Source organism: Solanum stenotomum, chromosome 3, assembly GCF_019186545.1.
Source record: "Solanum stenotomum isolate F172 chromosome 3, ASM1918654v1, whole genome shotgun sequence".
NCBI classification, from domain to species: Eukaryota; Viridiplantae; Streptophyta; class Magnoliopsida; order Solanales; family Solanaceae; genus Solanum; species Solanum stenotomum.
The window spans coordinates 2,301,798-2,315,803 of NC_064284.1; the positions used below are offsets into that span (position 1 = coordinate 2,301,798).

Genomic DNA, 14,006 nt, shown 5'->3' on the forward strand with positions numbered 1-14,006 from the left:
TTAAATTGTGACCTCATCCTTTAGTTAATGCTGACACAATGCTAGTTACTTTTTTGTCTTTCCTCTTAAGTTAAAAGGGCGGCAAACAACAAAGCTCATAATTTTCATTTTTTTTCCACCCTTTCTACTACTCAAAATTTCTCTCATGGAATTTCCATATTACCTTTATACTAGAACTGACATCTTCAGAGTGAATTTATTTCATATGGAGAGTAGATTTGTGCAAATTAAATTGTGACTTCATCAATTAGTTAATGCTGACACAATGCAAAATCACTTGTTTGTCCTTCCTCTTAAAGTAAAAGATTTGGAGATAACAAAGCTCGTATTTTTCATCGTTTCCACCTTTTCTACTACTCAAAGTTTCTCTGATTAATTACTCCCTCCATTTTAATTTGTTTATCTTATTTGACTATTGAATTTTATGATTTTAAATTAAAGTTCAGAGGAGAAGAAGGCTAAATCACGATCAACCTGTCAGTGACTTCCCCTCTAAAGTCTAAACATAATGGTCCTCTTCTAATTTACCATGAACACGCCTGATTTTTCAAATAGCCTTTTTCTTTGGTTATTGCCCTCTAAATTTATTTGTAGGTAAGTTTAATTTTTAGACCTTAATTAAAAGTTTATTGAATTTGTGTGATACCTTCAGGACAAACTTTTGACCATATAGGCCGTGACGAAGTCACCTTAAGCCAAGTAGGATTGAAAAAAAATATTCGGAGTACTAAATACAATAAGTTTGAAAAAACAAACAAACTATATATTGTGCAATTTTTTTAATTCAAAACTAGTCAAACACATCGTTTGTTGAATAACGGCAAGGGGATGTATCATGTATAGACCTAATTTTGTGAACCTCAATGTTAAGAAAATTATGATCGCAAGGAATCAAACCCTAATCTTTTTACAATCAACAAAAACACTATGCTAAAGTTCGTTTTGGTATCTCAAAATTAAAAGAGAAAAGCATCTTGACGAGATTATTATGAATACAAGTTAGAAAAAAGAAAGAAAATGGATATATAGAGAAATTGTGTTTTAGTACCAATGTATTTGAATTGAGATACTTTTGGAAACCGTCGCTCTCAGAGCTGTTCTCAACAGTTTGTGTAGCCATAATTCTATTGTACTAGTAAAATTATTCGCGCTTTGCGCGGGAATTTAATATCATGAAATTTATAAAATAATACTTAAAACCTATCGATCAGTTATTAAAAGTAAAACACTATATTATCTTACATACAAGATTACATAATAACAAACATTAATAATGTAAAGGAAAATGAAAATTATTACATCTTATCATTTATTCTTAATAACATAAACATAAATCAATGACTGTAAAAATACATACCAGGATATGTAACATAAGCAAAGGTGTCAGTGAGCCACTCAACAGGAGCAAAGTACACAAATATTTAATTGAGAAGAAGAAGAAGAGGTTCAAAATTTTCGTTGTTTTAAAATGAGAGGAAATCCCTCTATTTATAGACAACAACGTGTAGTGTGAACAAATGTTTATTGTGTCTTATTGGAAATGTTACAACTATTTAGAAAAGTTGCAACCCTTCAAAAAGGTCATAACCTTTCATAAAAGTCACAACTTTTTATAAAAGTCGCAATTCTTTATTAAAGTCGCAACTCTTCATTAAAATCACAACTTTTCATAAAAGTCGCAACTTTTCATAAATTTCACAATTTTTCATGAAAGAGGAAGGCTAGTTTTAGAAATAAATAAATTAAAAATGAATTCTAGTTTGTGGTGGTGCCACATAGACGAAACTAAGGTTCTCTTTTATATATATATATGATATGATTCATTGAGATATGTTGATTTTGTATTCCATTCCATTGTAAATGAATGATCCTATGTAGATCTATCGGAGACATGAAATTATATAAATAAAATAAAAATGGAAACAACAACCCTAGTCGCCATTTTTATACAACTCTACCTTGGTGGTTAAATTCCACTTTAGTTAGTGTGAAATGAACGTACTCTAGGAGGTTTTGTTGTTATTGTCTATCCTATAGCCGATTATCTCGAATGTTATCATTTTAATATGTAAATCAAATAATGCAATGCAAGCAAAATTTATATAGGACAACATAAAGTGTCTTCACAAGGTAGAGATATGGTCTGCACACACCTTATTCTTCTCAAATCTACTTGTAGGATTATATCGTGTATGTTGTTATTGTTGTGTTTTCAATACCCAAAAAAGAACATTTTGATGCATTCCACATATTTTTAACTTATGACTACCAGATTCATAAGTTCTTCACTTTTAAAACTTACATATACATCAAGTCAAAATTAGACAAATAAATTGAAATGGAAATAGTGTATATATTTTTTTGAAAAAAATGAAACAGGACATAAACGGTGACCTAGAAAAAGGGATATCTAATTAAATTTTGTGGCATGGAACATTCCACTATATACTAAATCCATCTATTAAAAGTGCATCTAAACGGGTCCATCCAAAAGTTGGACACACTCACTGGCCATTTTGATTTTAATTACTTCCAACCACGATATTCGCACGTTCAATTATTCAAAATCCACCGTTGATCTTATACACGTGTCACCATCTAATCACCACTCCAAACATGTACGAAAATTTGAATACAAGTCAAAGGCGGGTTCAGAATTAGTCAAAATTTAACCCATAATTAATTAAATTTAATCACATATATTAATAAATAAACAATGTTTGGCCAATGAATGCATAAAACGACGTAGCCCCACCATGTGAGCCTGTTTTGCAATCTTCAAATTCAAAAATTAGTGGGGCCCACCAAAACCCCTCACACGTGCCAAATTCAAAAATGGTATTTTGAACATTTCTAATTATTCGTGTCCGTTCTGGTTGGTTAAAAATAAATAAATATTTTTCTGTATCTCATCCGCCTTCGTCTTCGTTCTCTCCTTTTATCGCACTGAAAATACCTTCAGATTTACTTTTTACTGTTTGTGACGGTGAAATGAATCAGAACCGTTAAACTTTATAGATGCTTTTGAAAGCCCACCGAGTCTTCCATTTCATCTTCATCTTCTATTTCTCTCTTTCTGATACCCACTGGGCACTGTGAAACTAATCTGTTCATCGAATCGTTGATTTATAGAGACAGAGAGAGAGAAAGGTATCAGCTGATTGATTGTGCTTTGGAGGTGTGGAAATTTGTTGTTTGTGGAAGAAGAGGAGATTGGATTTAATCGGAGATTGAAGTAGTGAAAAAACATGAATGCAGTTGGAAGGCAAAGATCTGGAACATCGACGGCGCATCACCAGAGGCAATACTCTGATAACTTCCTGGAGACTTCATCTAATGGAAGATGGCTTCAATCAGCTGGTCTTCAACATCTTCAAACTTCAAATAATAATGTTCCTCAGGCTCCACAGGTTTTGGATTTTCTCTACTTTTTTTTTTGTTTTTCTGAGCTTACTGTTACCCTAGCTCATAGATCTGATTGTACAGTGGTTTTGTTCATTGTGTTTATTTGATTTTGATGTCGGTGAAGGGACAGGAATATGGATACTATGGTGGAGCTCAAGGGTCGAGAATGCTTAGAGGTGCACAGAGGACATATAGTGGAGGAAGCGATCTCTTTGCGGAGCCTTTGACGCCGCCGGGAAATCATCGACAGTCAAGCCAGAGAAGGAATGGTGACGAAGAAGTCTATCCCAATGAGTTCAGTCCTGGACTCTTAGATCTACACTCATTGGATACTGAGCTTTTACCAGAGGTTTGGTTTCTCATCTGGACAAATTCTGCGTTCGTATTTTTAAGGGGATTGGATAATCTAATTATTTTAGTTATGCGATTGGACATCACCCTTGTTATGTCAGTGCAAGATGTGCAATTACTTCCTAAAGTTTTGCTGCTTTAGTAAGTTTTTATATGATATTCATTGGATTAGAGCTTCTCATTTTACAGTGCCATGGAATTGTTGTCCACTTTTAATAAGTTTCAAATGATTAGAGCTTCTTACTTTTCCAATGCCACCAAAGCTCTTACCATTTTGCCTGTTGATTTTTCTGTTACTATAGTGCAAACCCGCTTTGCGATTGAACCATTTGTTTATTTCTTCTCTATTTCTTTGCCTGCTGTGCCTACTCCTGCATTCTCTATTTCTTCTCTTAGATGATGGACAGTGGCAGTTAGATGTTAGAATCTCCAGGTTGACACACTTTAGCTCTTTGAGCGACATTTTATTATAGCATCATTTGGTCAGACACTACAACATATATTTGGATATCAACAATTTGATATACCTCAATTTGGCCCTCGTCTCTGCCATGATAATTCATATAATATCATACTAGTTTGACTGAAATTTTGTAGTTCTACCTTTATAATTCCTATAGTTTAGTTTTCAAGTTCTCTTATGTGGAGTTTCTATATATAGATGCCTGTTGCTGGTTTGTATGATGCTCCTTCCATGCATCATTTTGCTCGAGCAAAAAGCTTTGATGACTCGGAGCAATTCCTTACAAACAACAAGCAAACTGGTCGAGTTCGGGGCTTGCCAGAGAGTAACGTCTCTAAGAGTTTTGCTGTTGATAAAGACAAGGCCAGCAATGTCGCAAAGATCAAAGTGGTGGTATGTTTTACTCAACTTCATTGCTTCTAGTTCTGGAGTCTAAGTATTCTACTTCTCAGTTTGTATAGCGCAGAATCATTCTCATTTTCTTAACGATATCCAGCATGCAATCCCTGTTATGCGATTTCTTTATTTTTTCTCTTGCACAAGAGTTGTCTACCTTTTTTCATGTGTATTTGCATGTGAACGAAGTTGTTATTACTTGTTCAAGTTGTTTCTAATGGTTATCTACTTCCAGGTGCGTAAGCGACCACTAAACAAAAAGGAATTAACGAAGAATGAAGAAGACATCGTTGAAACACGTTTCAACTCTCTAGTAGTCCATGAAACAAAACTAAAGGTTTGTGGAAATGCAGTTGTTTTTACCCTGTATTGGCAGTTGAATATGCATGTCTATCCCTTCAATTTCAATCTCGTGACTAGAATGAATATTCTAGTAATTGACAACCTGAAAATCACTGTTATCAAACATTTACCCATTATTTGCCTGACGGAAATCATTTTGCTAACAAAGATATCTCTTCTTGAATGCCAAAAACTTCTGCAATAAGATTGCACGAATGTGGAAATATGATTATTTGACATGACCATTGATCTCTTTGTGTTTTGTAAATCTCCCTCCTATGTCTTGCTGCTTAGTTTTGCCCAAGTTTGCCCTAAAACCTTTTTCTTTGAGTTTGAAGTTCTTATATACGACTATAATACAGGTTGATCTGACTCAATATGTTGAGAAGCATGAGTTTGTCTTTGATGCTGTGCTAAATGAGGAGGTTTCGAATGATGAGGTGATTATAAAATACATGATTCTACATCAGACCCCAAAACTCCTAACTGCATTCAGATCATTGTTAACTTTGGTCTGCCCACATGTCTCCTTAGGTATACCATGAAACAGTGGAGCCCATTGTCCCAATAATTTTCCAACGCACAAAAGCTACTTGCTTTGCGTATGGGCAAACAGGTATGCTACCTAGCTTAATCAGTATTTTTTTTAATCAATGTCACCATTATTTCTCTTGGCACAAGTTGTTTTGACTTCATCCACTTACTTATCCTTTTGCTTGTTCGAACTGTGAAGAATAGTGGTCTGAATGCACTTACACTTCTCCAATATCTAGTAATGCACTTATCATGTGGGGTGAGTTTTTACAAAACACTTTTGTTAATATTGCTTTTAGACCCTCTGCTTATTGATGCTAAGGGATATATTCTACACCTGTAATCATTTGTGGTTTTTCTTTGTTATTGCTATGTTCAAACTCCTTTATCAATTGGTTGAACATCAAGATTTAAAACATCAAACACCGTCTAGTGCTGCCCATTCAGGGAGTAGTGGGATTTGGTGTACTATGAAGCTTTTGTACTCAAATTCTCTTATTGCAACAATTCCTGAAGTCCCAGGTCTTTATAAATATAACACAATCAGAGACTTTTAATCTCACAGCCCTGCAGAATGTGCAAACATTAACTTAGAAATGAGAAAAGATCATTCTACATTCAATGGTAAATGCTCATTCTCCAGTGATCTAGGTCATGGCAAGTTCTAGTGTGTTTCATTCATACAAATTCAACTATTTTAGGAACCATTACAAAAATATTAATCAGCTGATGATGCAATTGCTGATAAAAATAGCCTAAAGTTTTCAAAGTTTCTTCTTGCATAATCTTCAAAATTTGTCTTCCAGTTGTTTCATATGCAGTAATTTCAGTCCACTGTTTCAAATGCAAGGCATATGAAACAACCGATGCCCAGTCAATTTATTCTGTCATATGCCAATTTTACAGCTTCCTTGAGAGGTCTTTGACTGTGCTTCCAAGTTTGTTTTCATAATCAATCTGGTAGTTATCTGTGATGATCGTGCAAAGAGTCTTGGTTTTCGTACTTTTTCTATAACTTCCTCTAAAATTCTTTTCATCTTTGGCTTATCAGGAAGTGGCAAAACGTATACCATGAAACCACTACCTCTAAGGGCATCTAGGGATCTTTTGAGGCTCATTCATCATACATACCGGAACCAGGGCTTTCAATTGTTTTTCAGTTTTTTTGAGATATATGGTGGAAAGCTCTATGACTTGCTTAATGATCGGAAGTAAGTGCTTCTGTATTTTGCAACATTAAAGTGTTGTAGCTTTCTGAGGATAACTGAAACTAATTCTTTGCAGGAAACTTTGCATGAGAGAGGATGGTAAACAACAAGTATGTATAGTTGGATTGCAAGAATACAGGGTCTCTGATGTGGAGATGATTAAGGAGCTCATTGACAGAGGAAATGCAACTAGAAGTACTGGCACCACTGGTGCCAATGAGGAATCATCTAGGTCACATGCTATTCTCCAGCTTTCTGTTAAGAGGTCCGCTGACGGTAGCGAATCTAAACCTCCCCGTGTTATTGGGAAGCTCTCCTTCATAGACCTTGCAGGAAGTGAACGTGGTGCAGACACAACTGATAATGATAAGCAAACCAGGTGTTTATCTACTAAGTTACTGCTTTTCTTCGTCTTTTAATAATATTGTATCGCTAAATTCTTTTCTTACTACCATATTTACCTTGTCTTCTGTTATGCAGAATTGAAGGAGCAGAGATTAATAAAAGTTTGCTGGCACTAAAGGAATGCATTAGAGCCCTTGACAATGATCAAAACCATATTCCTTTTAGAGGCAGTAAATTAACTGAAGTGCTGAGGGACTCTTTTGTTGGAAATAGTCGTACTGTTATGATATCTTGCATTTCCCCAAATGCAGGATCTTGTGAGCATACTTTAAATACATTACGATATGCTGACAGGTAATCATTTGTTGAATAAGATGTTGTTTCCACGGCTGCTATTTTCTGTGTTCATAGTCTTAGCTTTGCACTTTGCTGTAAATTTCAGGGTGAAGAGTCTTTCAAAAGGGAACAACTCAAAGAAGGATGTCTCATCCTCAACATTGAATCTGAAGGAGTCGACAACATTATCTTTTTCTGCAGTTGTACCTTCTACATCAACATTTGAAGATGATACTGGTGATTCATGGCCTGAACAAACTGACAAAGATGAATATGATGAAGATTTCTATGAACAAGAGAAGCCAATGTGGAAGAAGAATGAGAAGCTTGATGGTTACACTATCTCCACTTCAGAAGATAAAATGAAGAGAGCAAATGCTCAGACAAAGTGGAAGGAGCCACCTAGAACAGAGGCAAAGTATTCAAACTCGGATGATGATTTGAATGCTCTCTTAAAGGTGAATCTATTTTGTGGAAAATTGAGGAATTTCACTTAGCCTGAGTGTGCCTCTGAATGCTTTATGTTTAATATTTCAGGATGAGGAAGATCTTGTGAATGCGCATCGGAAACAAGTGGAGGAAACAATGGACATTGTTCGAGAGGTATGTAACAAACATGAATTTTGTGGAACAATGCTTTACGCATTCAGCATAGGGAGTTGGAGTAGATATATATTCTCAAAAAATGGTGATGTTACTGATTATACCTGGTGTTTGTAGTTGGAAAAGTCTTTCTATAATTACTTTATGTCAGTCTTGTAATCCCGTAAGGATGTTGGCAAGTACTTTTTTCCGTGGTTGTGTATTTGCTTGTCACGTTGTAGACAAGCTAATTTTGCTTGGCTAGCTGGATATTCATGGGAATTGAGAATCCTGCTTCACAATTTCAGGAGATGAATCTATTAGTTGAGGCAGATCAACCAGGGAACCAGCTGGACAATTATATTTCTCGATTAAATGCAATCCTTTCACAAAAGGCTGCTGGCATCCTAGAGTTGCAGAACCAGTTAGCTCATTTTCAAAGACGTCTAAAGGAGCACAATGTTCTTGTATCTTCTGGCAACTGAAGCTCTAATTCAGTATGCATACAAAATTCAGATGTTGTGCACATTTGCTTTGGGGCGAGGTGTTGTTGTAGATCCACTAATGGACCCATAGGTGTTGGTGTAGAAAACATGTGGCTTGCAAAAGTTGGAGTGGCAACATTCACATGCTGGTTTCTTCAGAAGAGTTTTTGAAGCCTTCTGTTAAGTTACACAAGAATCTTGTCATTGTTTATTCATTTTCTCATTTGAAAAGAAAAAAATACGATAGATGCTTTGGCATGGCTTTAAGGCTTTCTGTTGCTAAGATTATTATTTGTTGATTGATCTGCCGAGTGGAAGAGGCATTTGCTATGTTTTGGGGGCTCGAATTTGTTTAATCTGGTCCTGCCTACAAAGTCTATCATAGATGACTGGTGGAGGCTCTGGCCAAGTCTGGTGTAATTGATTGTACAATTGCTATATTTTCATTGTAGCTGTGTGCCATGAGCCACATGCATCAACATATTGCTACGAAATGAGCTCTTGGAATCTACTCAATTACTAGAGACAATCTGCTATTGTGACTTTTTGTATGTTGCTATTTTGTGTGGAACTTCCAAACTTAAGCCAACCGTCAAATTGTGCCTATTTTCTTGATCCTCCTAATGTAACAGAAATTTTTCAAGTCATTCTTGCAACTGTATTATGAATTTTTTGTTCCTTTGGGGACATTTGATAAAATTGGAACGATATAGAGAAGAGAAGATTAGCATGACCCTTGTGCAAGGATGACATGCACAAATTGAGAAATGTTAATGAAATTTCTTGACGGGAATGTTTGATATAAGCCTTTCTCAAAACGCCTATGCATGAATACTCGAAGAGGATATTTATCAACATTGCCAGGCTGAGTTCCAATAGAGTACTAGACATTGAGATGCTCCAGTGTAGCTTAGGCATTTAGTATGGAATTTTTTGATATATTTACAAACTTGACTATACAAAATCACAATTTTGTTGCTAAAATATTTTTAAATGGTATAAGAAGTTGATTGAGCACCTTATATAATATGAATGTTCTCCTTTTGGAGACTGAAAGTATTAGTTACTCGTTTGGTTTCTTTCGCTAATGAAGCAATGGCAGAAATGAAAATTGGGGAAAGATAGAGGGTATACTTGTTAACACAACCGGGTAAGAGTTGGTTACGGTGCACAGCAAGCTAGCCAGCTTCACTGACAAGTAACGAACGTACACTTCCATAATCGATATCATTCCATTACCGCCTTCTTCCTCTCAAAAATTCCTCTCCAAGTTTCAGATTCCCATGGATTTTACACGGAAATTGAGTTTTCTAGTGTTTTTGTTATGCATTCTCATCTCCTTGCAGAACCAAGACGTTGATGATATCAATGTGAAGTTGGAATTCTCTTCACGCACTGACAAATATTGCTCTCGTGATTCTCAGTACTCAATCTTCGATGATCACTCGTTTCCGCCACTTCCAATGTTCGCTACCACTTCTGTAGAGGGGAGGAAGCTCCAACAACAAACTGCGTCTGTTGGTTTTCTCATATACGATTACTACCAACAAACTTGCCCTCAAGCTGAGCGAATAATCCGATCAAGTGTTCGGAGTCTTTTCAGAAAACAACCACAGATTGCTCCTGCATTGTTGAGGCTTGCTTTCCACGACTGCTTTGTTGAGGTCATTTTCCTAAACACCTAATTGTATCTGCTCGTGTTCTTATACATCAACGCATTTTTTCGTTTTTGGTTATATATACATGAAGTTAGGATTATCAATGATGAAGCCTGAGTTTTAAGTATATTGATCAGTCTTCGTTATATTGTTTGATTGTTATCAAGGAAGTTTATTAAATTGAACTTTGGTAATTCTCTTGTCGTTGATAAAACAGAGGCCTAATGAGTCCGTTTGATATAACCTGGTGTTTCTACTTTCTGTTTTGCGATATAACTCCATTTTTTGGTTTTTGGTTTACGTGATTACCAATTCTGGTTAGCTAGTTCGTAAATTCTCAGCGTGAACTTTCTTTTCTCGTGTATATTTGTTACTGGTTGTGCTCATATATGATCTCTGTATCGTGAGAAATCAATTTGTTTCTCTTCTTCCCAACTCAAATAGTCTAGTGAATGGCTCAAGGGAGAAATCATGAATTTTTAAAGTGTGTTGTCTTGTGAAGTTCTCGTTAATGAATACTAGTTGATGACTCGTTGCTTTTGAATGGATCATTGCTAAATAACAGGGGTGCGATGCCTCAGTTTTACTGGACTCTGTTGAAGGAATGCATAGCGAGAAAGAATCTCCTCCCAACGAATCATTGAAGGGCTTTGACGTAATAGATATCGTTAAATTAGAGCTCGAAGAAGCTTGTCCTGGAGTTGTTTCCTGTGCTGATGCTGTTGTTTTGGCTGCTAGAGAAAGCATTATTTTGGTAACCCCCTTCTCCCCTTCCTCCCCTCACTATCTCTCACACACAAGCAACTGAAAGAATCCTCCATTTATTTCAGTCTGGTGGCCCTTTCTACCCACTGAAAACGGGAAGGAGAGACAGTCTGTCTTCTTTCGCAGAAGATGCAACTTTTGAGCTTCCTAGTCCTCAGGATGATCTTTCCAAGATCATTGAGTCATTCTCATCAAAAGGTTTCGATGAAAGGGAGACTGTGAGCCTCTTAGGTATTGTTTTTACCATAGGATTCTTTGTTTTGATGTCTTTCACACAAATGAAATCTGGTTTGTTTTGATTGGAATTGCTTCCAACAGGGGCTCACAGCACTGGGGTGATCCATTGCAAATTCTTCGTCAACAGGCTCTTCAACTTCAGCGGGACTAACAGCTCCGACCCTACTATGGACTCAGAATTTTTGAGTTTCTTGAGGTCAAAATGCAACACCAATCAGGCATCTTTGATGTCACCAATATCAAAATCACTATCCCCTTCCCAACTCATTTCAACATCACTTTCACCATCATCTATTATCCATAAATTGTCATCTTCCCTGGTGGAGGAGCCAGCAATACCGATGGACTTTGAGGGACAAGGAGAAAGTTTTGGTACACTGTATTACCGCAGTCTTCTACAAGGCAGGGGAATACTGTACGTCGATCAGCAGCTGACGGCAGGGGAAGAAACTAAAACCTGGGTCCAAGCTTATGCTTCAGATGTGTCATTGTTTCACAAGGATTTTGGTACGACAATGATGAAGCTTTCCAACTTGGGAGTCCTGACTGCACCAATGGGACAGATCCGCAAAGATTGCCGGAAAGTTTCCTGATAAAAGCTCAATGGTTTGGTCACTTGCTTAGCCTATTACTATTTTGGTACCTTAGCTCCACTTTCTCATTTCTTGAAATTCTGTGATATCATTGTGCTTGGTAGTACAAGTGTTCTGGATTTGTTTGTAAGAAATAGGCTTAAAAGACATAAATCTATTAGAATTATATCTCTTATGACACTTTTAAACAGTTGGTCAGGTTGACTCTTAAAGTAATCACAATCCAGCCAAAATATATATCTACTGAGTAGATTATACTCTGAATTACACAACCAAAATAGCAAAGAAATACACACAATCCTTGATCTTTTTAATTGATATTAACTGAAAAACAATGAGCAAACATGAACAGAAGTAAAAGAGATGGGAATTGCACCACTACTCACAATCTTAGAGGCGCACACAAACCATACTTGTTTGTTTCTAGAGCTTGAGAGGACCAAGTCTTCGCATTGAACTGTTGACACTAACTGATGGCTTTCGAATCGAGAACTCAGTGTACATGTCCATGAAGAATCTGTCAACAATGTCAACATAAACTGGGCTGTTTAGCAGAGTGTAGCATTGAAGTACTTCTTCTATATCTAGCACATGATCCATATCTTCTCCTTCCACCATTTCCAATTCCTCCATCTTCTTCAGTAAAGTGAGACTCCCTTTACTTGTGCTTCGTGTTAAGACTTCTTGCCCTTTCTTCTCATCTTCCTTTCTCCTTTCACTTTCTATGTCTTCCATACCAAACCGCACTGCAAGTTTCCTCTGGCTTTCGCTATAATCGCCATCAGCCATCCCTTGATATTTCCTTGCATTTTTGCTAGTGATCTTTCTCTCCTGAATCTCATTGTGATCAGGGTGATGCCATTGTTGATAGTAGTCCCTGTACAAGTCATCCAACTCCTTAACAGTAGTCTTTGGGATTCTTTTGCTGCTTGAGAATCGTTTGCTGACTGATAAAAAGGGATTGAAGTGACGAGCAGTTTTAGGTAGCTTGTGGTGACCTCCAAATAGAAATGACTTGAGATTATGAGGAGTTTTGTAGAGGAAATTCTTAGTCTTTTGGATGGTTTTCTTAAGCAGCATTTGTGGCTCTATCTTGTTGTACGACTCCTCCATCTGATTTTTCTATCTGTGCAGCAAAAGATACTGCTATTAGCCTTGGCTCCTTTGAAGTTATAATTTCAAGAAGTTTAATATAGGGACAGACAGAGCTGATTTGCTCCTTTTTAGTTGAAGACAAAAAGCAAAAAGGGAATGAAATACAAGGGACACTTCCTTGCATTAGTTGTTCCTCCAGATATATTTTTCCCTTTCCATTATATTCATTATTCTGACCCTACCCTCTGTGCAGAAAATTTTCAAGTAAGGAGGGTATAAACAATAGAAAAGTAAAAAGCTAATTGTAGTTTTTGAGGGAATCAATGATCAAAAGGTTCTGAGGGCTCAGAGTTGATGGTTCTATCCACCACCTAGCAGAAGGAGGATATTTAAAGCTTAGGCTGAAGTTGAGTTCTCACTCCGTTTCGTATTACTTTGTCCTAGTTGACTTGACACACCTCGAATAAACTTTGACTAGAGACGTATTTTCCTAAACTAACTTTATTAATGATGTTTTGAAATTCTAAATTTTGTTACTATTACTTTATATAGTTAATATGTAATGAATCCAAGTAAACTGAAATGGAGGGAATAGCATTCTTATGAATAATTAAACGTACGTAATTAGGGAATGGAATTTCAACAATGATCATTGTTAAGAGAATGTTGAAGAGTGAGTTGGGTTGATATTTGATGTGATTAGTACATACAACTAAAGAACACCTAATTTTATGTCAATGGGACCTTAAGTAATAATGAGAAATGCTTTAATTAGCCACTAATCTAAGAGCTGGTTTTGGACCCCAAATCATTAAAGATTGGTAAATTGTGGTTGAAGAAGATAAGGGGCATAAACAGAAGAGATGATTGAAATGGTTGAGGAGATGAGGGCTCATTACATCAGTCTCTTTCCTACGGTTTTAACACTTGAATTCTTCAACATGCTACAATAGGCAGTGTCCACCTCAACAATAAATTCCTATAATCTGCTCGCTCTTGATACATTTCCCCCCAATGCTCTTATAGTTTATACGCTTTGAGGTAGAGGTAAGTTCTACATACACTTTATACTCTCCAGAAGTCGCTTTGTGGCGGGAATACACCCGGATGTTGTTGCTCTTAATACTTTATATTTATATATATACAGTACTGAACAGTCAGCTCTCAATATGCAGTATTAGATCAGATAAATAATAGGTGTTACCAAAAGC

The 14,006-nt window shown here is 36.4% G+C and overlaps 3 protein-coding genes and 1 non-coding gene across 5 annotated transcripts; 3 read left to right on the forward strand and 1 right to left on the reverse strand.

Annotated features, from left to right (window-relative positions):
* The first annotated feature begins 2,906 nt into the window (after positions 1-2,906).
* Positions 2,907-8,951, forward strand: LOC125858162 (kinesin-like protein KIN-13B). 2 transcript variants are annotated; one of them, XM_049537850.1, is made up of 12 exons: positions 2,907-3,410; positions 3,536-3,754; positions 4,418-4,612; positions 4,851-4,952; positions 5,320-5,397; positions 5,492-5,573; positions 6,543-6,702; positions 6,776-7,078; positions 7,180-7,398; positions 7,487-7,838; positions 7,918-7,983; positions 8,271-8,951. In XM_049537850.1, the coding sequence occupies exons 1-12, from the start codon at positions 3,249-3,251 to the stop codon at positions 8,445-8,447; spliced, it is 2,115 nt and encodes a 704-aa protein (XP_049393807.1). In that variant the 5' UTR covers positions 2,907-3,248; the 3' UTR covers positions 8,448-8,951. The 2 variants fall into 2 exon arrangements, with proteins under 2 accessions (XP_049393807.1, XP_049393806.1); XM_049537849.1 differs by having other exon boundaries at positions 2,908-3,410; positions 3,530-3,754.
* A 170-nt stretch (positions 8,952-9,121) lies between these two features.
* Positions 9,122-9,229, forward strand: LOC125861086 (U6 spliceosomal RNA). The gene has a single exon (XR_007445950.1). It is a non-coding gene; the product is annotated as a U6 spliceosomal RNA (small nuclear RNA).
* A 375-nt stretch (positions 9,230-9,604) lies between these two features.
* LOC125860414 (putative Peroxidase 48) lies at positions 9,605-11,973 on the forward strand. The gene is made up of 4 exons (XM_049540371.1): positions 9,605-10,111; positions 10,671-10,859; positions 10,936-11,101; positions 11,189-11,973. Exons 1-4 carry the CDS (start codon positions 9,731-9,733, stop codon positions 11,698-11,700), a joined length of 1,248 nt encoding a protein of 415 aa, XP_049396328.1. The 5' UTR covers positions 9,605-9,730; the 3' UTR covers positions 11,701-11,973.
* A 9-nt stretch (positions 11,974-11,982) lies between these two features.
* On the reverse strand, positions 11,983-13,143 carry LOC125860415 (uncharacterized). The gene has a single exon (XM_049540372.1). The coding sequence runs from the start codon at positions 12,811-12,813 to the stop codon at positions 12,124-12,126; it is 690 nt and encodes a 229-aa protein (XP_049396329.1). The 5' UTR covers positions 12,814-13,143; the 3' UTR covers positions 11,983-12,123.
* Between the last annotated feature and the right edge of the window lie 863 nt (positions 13,144-14,006).